Raw genomic sequence first — 9177 nt, forward strand, 5'->3', positions numbered from 1 at the left:
AAGGATAAACAGATTTATTTTGACAGCCATCTTTGATCATATTTACCAGGGGTGCAAATAATTCTGACCACTAATGTAAATGACTGGCACAATGCAAAAAAAGAAGATTCCACAGGAATGATTTATCCTTATTTTAAAACACATTTTCAGAGTATACTAACCGAACAAGGTAGGAGTGAAAACACAAATGTGATCAGTCACTGATCAAACGTAAAATCTTCAAGTGCAATTGTACCATCGACTAATGACTCTGTAGACAAAGCAACTATATTGTTCTTGCTTTCTCACACCATTACATTCAGCCAAAGCATTTTAATCAGATTTTCCACCGGAAACTATGGATAAAATAATATGCATTTTAAGAGATATTCTACCATACATTATGCCCAGAATCTTCCTGTCCTTTACATGATTCTTCAATGTCAATTCAATGCCTGAAAAAATACAGGCCCTTTCACTGTAAGGGCCTGAAAATAGGTTATTTTTCTTTGTCCACATCGATATAACCCCCAAAAGATTTGGTATATTTTCTTTAAACCTTGTGGCACTAAAAAAATAATTGAATATATTAATAATGAACTTGAAAAGTTGAGAGAAAACTTTCTCTAGGATATTCATTCTTACAAATAGTCAGTACATATAAAACAGAGTGGTTACAGTTTCCTTGTAAGAAAAGAGTAAACTTAATACATACCCAAAAGAGGCAAAATACCTGACAATATATGAGGGCTGTACATGATTTTACAATATCTTGTATGTTACAAAAACAACTTATTCTGGTGAGTGACAGTGGGGCTTCTAGTACCTGATACCTTGCAGGTACAGCCATCATTCTAGGTCTTTGGTCTCACCAAGGCAAGTAGCAGCAGTTGCTTCTAAAATAATCAAGTATAAGTTTGTTACCTAGTATGTAAATTACACATAAACCACTGTATATTTGTAAACATTTGCCAATGTGTTTGTTGAATGTTCTGTACCTTTAAAAGCTAAAGATTACACAAGGTTCTGGTTGTTTAAGTGGTTCACTGAGTGAAAGAACTACATGGAACTGTCACCTATTTTTTCCTCATGCTCCTCGTCCTCATCATCATCTTTAACTATTCCTTCATCGATGCTTTCCATCCTGAGTCTCTGTCCATCCAGGTAACGGGGAGCTCTCTGTGTGTTTCGTACTGTAAACAGACTTGTGGGAATTTGAGTCCATTCCCCAAAGAGTTGTAGCTTGGCATCATTCTCTATAGCCTTAGCCAGAGAGGACGCAAAGCTGTCCAAAGAGTTATGGATGTCTGCTGTCACTTGTTCTATTGAGGGGTCACCTTGAGAAAAAGAAATGGAAGACAATTAAAATATCTGACACTTTCAGATGCTGCTTTGTTAATTAACTAATGTTTCTGTCAGTTTGTGAAAATGACATGTATACTAGTGTCTTTACAATGGAAGTTTCTTCTGCATACAAATTTGAGATGAAAGTTGTTGAATTCAAACTTTTGAGGTGGGACTAGTTCTAAACAGTTAAACCAAGTATGCACAAACATTATTTTGCATAAATGTATCCGGTGAAAACAACCCATTTTAATGGATTAACATGGACATAACAGTCCACAGACTGGATATAACTTTGCAAAGTGCTTAATTGCATTAGTCTCAAGTAAACACGTATAAAGTCCTATGACTGTACTTTCTAAACGGTGTGTATGAACACTTATTAGGGCTGCACGATTTGGGGAAAATGTCATATTGCGATTAATGAGGTCAATATTGCGATTGCGATAGCGATATAATAAACAAATGGTTTCATGAGTCAACTTGCTCGGTTCTAAAGTAAAATGCACACACAGATTAGTGATCATTCTGTGTATTAATGTGTATTTCTCAACTCAAACTAGCAACAACAACTAAATGATTGATAACACCTATAATGATCAATAAACCATTGATGTCTGGATAAAAATGACGACACCCCCCACATTTTAAACGTTAATTATAGCCATCCAACATTACAGTGATTCCATCAATACAATTGAAAGCTATAAACTTTTAAAATATTTATTAGGCTTAAAAAATAATAACAGCTTTTAAATTAAGTGAAATTCAAACAATCCTCACATAAACCCATAATAAATGCCATATTTACCTGTGCCCTTCCTGTCTTAACAGGTAGGATTGAGGATTTATATACAGATTTATATACAGAAATTGAATAAAGTTATCAAACAGTCTGCGCTGCATAAATTATAAATTATATATAGACTAATCCTTATTAAACCCACAAAACTTCTTTAGTCAAGAGCAGTGAGTAATTTTCTGTTCCCTTTGTTCTTTGATTAACTTTACTGACGGAACGCTTTATTCGCTGCTGGCCCTTTAAGAGCAGCCGTTGCCGAGACGCGGATCTCTCACGCGCCTCATTCTCTCACAAGCACAACTCTTTTTGTCCATCATAAGACTGCTCTTATGTTATGAAGATAATCGACAAAACGACATTTTGGCATAATTGTGTGTGTTATTGTTCGTTCAAGCTCGAAAGAGAACTGTATTCTGGCACGCGGTCTGTGCATGCGCATTATCCCAGAGACCCTAAAAGGACTTTGATTATACTAGCGCGCGTTTTTCTGTGAGTCACATTCAGGACATTCACAGGCAGCGCGCTCTTTTGACTTCTTGTCGTGCAAAATGGTTTTAAGCCATTTGCACGAATAAGAGCGGGATCATGTAACACTAGTCAAAGGATGACAAAAAAGAAGAGATGCTGTGTTCATATAAAATCGCGGCATTTTGCGTTATATAATCGCATAGGTTTGACATCGCGATTACGATTGCGATTCGATTAATCGTGCACCACTAACACTTAAATATACACACAATACTGTTCAAAAGCTTGGGTCAATAATATTTTTAAAATAAATTAATACCTTTATTCACCAAGGATGCATTAATTGATCAAAACTCAGAAAATACTTTTACATTGTTATTGTATAAAAATAAGAAATATGTAAACACATTATATTTAAAATAAATGCTGTTCTTTTGAACTTTCTATTCATTAAAGAATCCTGAGGAAATGTATCACTTTCCACAAAATTTCTAAAACAACCATTTTCATCATTGATAATGATAAGAAATGTTTCTTGAGCACCAAATAAGCACATTAGAAAGATTTCTGAAGGATCATGTGACACTGGAGCAATGATGCTGAAAAGTCCAATTTGGCATCGCATCACAGGAATAATCTACATTTTAAAATAGAAAACAGATCTTTTAAGCAGTATTTTGATCAAATAAATGCAGCCTTGGTGAGCATAAGAGACTTTCAAAAACATTTTTAAAAAAATCTTACAGACCCCATTCAGAATAAACCCAATTGTATTGGTGCCAATTAAAATTTTGTAAACTACAACCGTTCACAAGGATCTGCTTTCCATGTGCTTGGTTTTGTACTTTGTACTGATTAGTCAGATGTAAAATAACACCATGATAGATACCTTTAGGAATCTGATCCACTTGGTCCTCGAATGTGACAGAACTTCTTCTCTTATTGGCAACACAGAGGGCTGAGTGGGAGGGCTCTGAGGTGTAGCTGTCCAACAGCATGACGTCTGTAGCTAGCGGGTTAATCACAGCAGGCATCTTTCAATCAAATATCAGTTTTAACACTGCTCACCACCACCCACCCACACCAGTCTGGACACTGTGGGAGAGCCGCTGAGCATCGCCGTCTGTCTGTTATGCGATACTCATGGGCCCTGTGTTTCCTCAAATGGCACACCCTGATAACAGTAGTCTGCAGGCCAACAAACCACCTCTGCTGACTGCTCAGAGCTGTGGAGGTTGCTGCTGTTTGGTTTTCTAGTACTCAAAGAGGTAAGGATGCAGCGATATCAAAATTCTGGCTGATACTGATAAATTATGAAATTAATATTAGATTCCATTATATATATATATATATATATATATATATATATATATATATATATATATAACAATTTAAAAATAAAATAAAGTTTTGCAGTTTGAATTACATTGAACTGTTTTTAAAGAGTAACATAACCATTAGATGAAGACAAAGGTAATCTAGATGTAAAAATATCATGCATAAATGATTATACAATATTGGCTGATTCTGACAAAATAAACAAAAACAATTCTCTAATATCAGACAATTTGAAGTGGAACAAAAGTTTCAAGTCACCAAAAAAGTGGATCAAGAACAGGTATTGTTCAAAATTCATGTATAACTTCGATGAAAGGTTTTGATCCACTTCAAATGTTGACTACTGTATATTGTGGATCCATACAAAAAAAAGGATATCATCACAAAACCAAAAAGGTATTTAACCTTTCATAAACTTCACAAACTTCTTTAAAAACAGTTTACTCAAATTAACAGTTTTTTCAATGTACTTTTTCAATCCATTTTAAAATCTTTCATGGAAAAGGAAAAATGAGATATTATGCATAAAATTTGTGCGGCTCATTTCCATACAATGGAATTCAAAGGTGATGGATGGTGCTGAGTTCCAAAAATGACCAAAAAGAATCGTTAAAGTATCATAAATGTAGTCTACCATTCATCTGTTATCCAAGTCATCTAAAGCCATTTGATTTTGTGTGATGAACAGACTGGAATTTAAGTTGCTATTCAATGAAAACCTTCCAGTTTGTTGTAGCTCTCAAATCTGATTCGGTTTCCATATATTCAAAAGTGGTGCGATGTGTTGCGCTAGTTCTCTATTGTCTCACTGTATTTGTTGTATACCAGCATGTGGCTGAATGTAATATGTCAGTTTATGCAGAAGTGTGAATGAGATTCAAGAGCTACAGCAGAAGAGAAGATTTTCAGTGAATGGCAACATGAATTTTGGCCTTTTCCTTACAGAAAATGTATCTAGTATGGCTTCAGATGACTTGAAACACAGCATGAGTAACATGGACTATTTTTTACGGTGCTTGCATGCTTTTTTGAAACTGAAAGCAATTGCCTCCATTTACTTTTATTCTATGAGAAAAAAAGCGCCCAGAACATTTAGCTTAATACCTTCTTTTTTGTTCCACAGAAGAAAGTCATACAGGTTTGGAACACGAGGGTGCATTAATTATGACAGAACTTTAATTTCAGGATGAACTATTCCTTTAAAAGCTTTTTGTCCCATGTGTGATCAACAGTAGAAGGTCTACCTGAGTCTTGTGTATAGCTGAAGCCAGTGTCTCCCGTGCTGCTGCCACGGCCCACAACCTGCCCACCACCCACTAACATGGCCGTCAGGTGAGGAGACATCCCCAGATCTGTTAAACAACAAAGACTCTCAGACATCTCATCCAAACATTAGGTTATGAAGAACCCCAGGAAATAAAGATAACAGTAGCAGGCTCACCCGTTATCCGGTTAGAGATGCTAAAGAGACGAGAGGTGCGGTGCCGAATAACAAAAGACTCTCTGTAGTAGCGGTCGCCGTAGCACATGCCCAACAGCTCCTTACGTACCGTCTTGTTCCACAGCCCATAAATAAGTGGAAGGCACACGGCACTGGTAAAGGACAGCCAGGATACTAGAGTCTCCATCTGTGGAGAAACACTGTATTTACCCCACAGTGCTTCGGTGCTGATAACTACCACATATGGACCCCAAGTTGTCAGAAACGTCCCAAGCACCACCAGAATGGTGACGAACGCCTTGCATTGGCTCCCAGAGTAGATCAGGCTCTTGCGGCTACCACTAGAAGATGTGGACGTATTGGAGTTTTTGCGGCCGTTCTTCTGAGAGCTGGACTCCTCCTGAGCCACCACAACGCTACCGCAGTAAACCTTGCGAGCTTTGATGCGGGCCACACGGAAGATGACGCCATAGCAGACCAGCATGGCCACTAGTGGAAGAAGGCAGCACCACGTAACCCAGAAGGCGGTATAGCTGATCTCCTTGTGCCAAGCCACCGTGCAGGTCCACTTGAAGCGGTCAAACTCGAAAGCGGACCAACCGAAAAGCGGTGGAAGGCATCCGACCAGGGAGTGGAGCCACACGTAAACAATAACGAGCACAGCTCGGTTTCCCGTGATTTTCATGGGGTAGATCATGGGATATAATACGGCATAGTACCTAGACATTGAAATAAAACAGATACAATTCAATCAGTTCCTCATGAGATACACATGACTAGCCAATGAAACGACAAGGGGGTCTTTCTCTAAGACTCTCAAACTGCCAGAAATAAAGTATGGTGTTTAAGTTTCTCAGATGGGCACGAGGATTTGAGATTTGAATAGGTCTGATATTTTTCAATGTGTATCTTGTTCTTAAAAACAGAGGAACTGTTCAAGCAAGACTAGACTTCAGTGTCACAGTGAACTGCAGAATTAAAGAATTACATTATGATCATTGACTACAGCAGTCAAAAAGCATGTTTTGCCAAGAACTGTTCTTAAATTAACTTGAATTAGAGATTTTATAATAATATTGAACATTCATATGTATTTACTTATGGGTCAATAGCATTCCATAATTTTTTTGTTTCAATCTGTACAATTTATTTATTAAAAAATACATTAAAAATGTAATTCATAAATACAATGACTTGAATGAGCATGTTTTTAACTTCTGTAATGAATTTCTGTGTTTGATTTCTGCCGTATAATGTCAAAAATATTATTAAGTAGTTCGGCAAAATCTTTTATTATTATTTCTTTGGAAGAAATGAAAAACAAAAGTGCTCATTAATATTTAATACCAACCAAATCTAACTAACACCACCATGCTGAAACAAACATAAAACAGGGAATTATATCATAGAGAGGACCCCTGCAAACCCTTATGACCTTGTGTCAAGGTCAATTAATCTTTTAAAATATCAAATAATTAGAAATTTTAATGACATGGTTCAAGCTGTAAAATGCCATGTGGAGTTACTTTCAAAATTAATTATATTTAGGCCTATGTATTAATCATGATATTTGTAAAAATACTTTTATGCTGAGAAATATTTTCACATTTAAAAAAAAAAAAGTGTATATATAATAATGTTTAGCCTAACAGATGATGTAAAATTCTGTACACTCACATGTATAAGGTGTAAGGAAGATATGTTATAACTTTTTACATGATGGTTACACCACAAGAAGGCCTTTTTTAGAGTCATTACATTTTCCTTGAAACCATATGTAACCAAAGTTCGTTCCTTTTCTTTATCATGAACACTTTTATTGGCCCTTATACCCAATGATTCCTCAAACTACAGGATATAACAACACAAAACGACTGACCTGTCAATGGCGATGGCTCCCAGTGTAAGCATGCTAGACGAGCTGACAAGTAGATGGAGGAGTGCTGTGAAGTTGCACCACACCACCCCAAACATCCAATCCCGACGCACAGAGCTGGCCGCAACGAAGGGGAGCGTTAGAACAGACAGCAGCAAATTAGACAAAGTCAGGCTGAAGACAAACTTGTTACTGGGTGTCAGCAAGTAGGGCTTCTTATATAGCGTCACCACAATGACCAGATTCCCCAGACATGCCAATATGGCTATGATGATGATAGAGACAGACTCCAAGACCACGAGCCCACCGTCGACCAGGCCATTAGTGGAGTTGGCCACCGCTGTCCCATTCTTAGAGCTGTTCATTATGGGAGGCTGCTGGCTACCCGGGACTGGACAGACATGTTGACAAACTACAACATATGAGAGAAAAAGCAGTCTGGTTAAAGCTGTCTGGAACTTGAGAAATAATCTGGTATGGTGGGTTAATTCAAGGGTGTACTGTGTAAAGCTTTACAACGCAAGCTGATTTAAATTGTACAAAACATTGTACAAATGTGGATTACGCACACTCTCACAATGTGCTTTTTGTTAAGAACTGAGCTGTGCTGTGAAGAATTCAGAGACCATTTGATCTCAGATTTTAAGACTCCTACCAGAATCACAGCATGTAAGAGTCACATTTATTCAACTATATGCACACAAAAATATGCAATATTTACATCAGGTAAGCAGCTTCCAGCAGATGGCTGACAAAAAATAACAATAAGTTTAAAATAATTAGATTTAAGATAATGAGAAATGATTATATAACTGAGCTGAGAAGAATTCAGAGAACATCACATTTATTCAGCTATATGCACACAATTTTGCATAATTTGTGTACTATATGTAAAATCCATATAAAAAACAATGACAACAACATCAAATAAACAAATAAATAGTTGGACACATTGCAATAATCACTGCATTAGAAAACAAAATATCAAACCATAACATATATTTAAGTTTTTTACAGTTTAAGTGTGACTTAAGTATCTTAATGCGTTTGGGGCCACTGCATGTGGATCTGTCATGGCTCTTCAATAAATCGTTCACCATGATGCCCATTCAATGAACAATCACAGCACAGCAATGTGATCAGCTAGCTGAGAGAGTGAAGCGCGAGCAGATTTCATTCTCAAATTTCCAACAACAGCGATATTTTGCATTGCTCAAAAAATGTGCTCCTGATTCTTTAGATTCAAAATGCATAGTTTATCCCAATGAAATTATAGATGCATGGATAACGTACCAGCTCCCCAGGCCAGGCGATATCCCGCTATAGTGCAGTGCTGGTTGGTAACTTTCTCCGGCTGGCTTTGTTAGTGAGCGGCGACTTCTAACTTTAATCCCCAAAACGTTATCCCCTCCTGAAAGATGCTGGGTTTTCTCACGCTCACGCGGAACAAAAAAGCTTTTCGGAGACGCATGCTCGAAGTTTCAACGCAATTACAAAGTATCAAACCATTAAGGGATGTTCATTTGTTGCGGCTGTTGTGGTCGGCGGTGAATAAAGAGGCGCTGCTGACGTCACAATGGCGTCGAAAACCCTCGTCTTGAAAAGTTCCCTCCGACGGCAGACCGTCCAGAGGGTCACCGACCACACAATGTGCTCTACTGTCTTCTCATTGGGTATAATATCTATATACACTACACATTATTTTGTTCAATCGATATTTATGTCTTTTTTCCACTAAAAATATCTAAACATGTTCAATCTCAAGCACAGCCAAGTAGAATAATACAAGTAGCCTACAATTTAACACTCAATTAAACTCAGGATATATTCTCCTGTCTAGATGTAGTATCTCAAGTAAAGTTATCTATCTATCTATCTATCTATCTATCTATCTATCTATCTATCTATCTATCTATCTATCTATCTATC

General features: G+C 37.1%; 1 protein-coding gene across 1 annotated transcript; it reads right to left on the minus strand.

Moving 5' to 3' along the window:
* gpr161a (G protein-coupled receptor 161a) lies at positions 1-8871 on the minus strand. The gene is made up of 6 exons (XM_056233000.1): positions 8542-8871; positions 7252-7660; positions 5373-6091; positions 5176-5283; positions 3483-3602; positions 1-1316 (listed from the first exon to the last, which is right to left on the minus strand). Exons 2-6 carry the CDS (start codon positions 7611-7613, stop codon positions 1039-1041), a joined length of 1587 nt encoding a protein of 528 aa, XP_056088975.1. The 5' UTR covers positions 7614-7660; positions 8542-8871; the 3' UTR covers positions 1-1038.
* Between the last annotated feature and the right edge of the window lie 306 nt (positions 8872-9177).

This window comes from Rhinichthys klamathensis, unplaced genomic scaffold (assembly GCF_029890125.1).
Source record: "Rhinichthys klamathensis goyatoka isolate OS25496 unplaced genomic scaffold, OSU_Roscu_1.1 h1tg000358l_1, whole genome shotgun sequence".
In the NCBI taxonomy this organism is placed as follows: domain Eukaryota; kingdom Metazoa; phylum Chordata; class Actinopteri; order Cypriniformes; family Leuciscidae; genus Rhinichthys; species Rhinichthys klamathensis.

Excerpts from the sequence above, each read along its gene's own strand:
- gpr161a (XM_056233000.1), bottom strand. The coding sequence starts at position 7,613 with ATGAACAGCTCTAAGAATGGGACAGCGGTGGCCAACTCCACTAATGGC. Across the intron at positions 5,284-5,372 it reads CATCTCTAACCGGATAACGG|ATCTGGGGATGTCTCCTCAC; the intron begins GTGAGCCTGCTA and ends GTTGTTTAACAG. Across the intron at positions 1,317-3,482 it reads AGTGGATCAGATTCCTAAAG|GTGACCCCTCAATAGAACAA; the intron begins GTATCTATCATG and ends CTTTTTCTCAAG.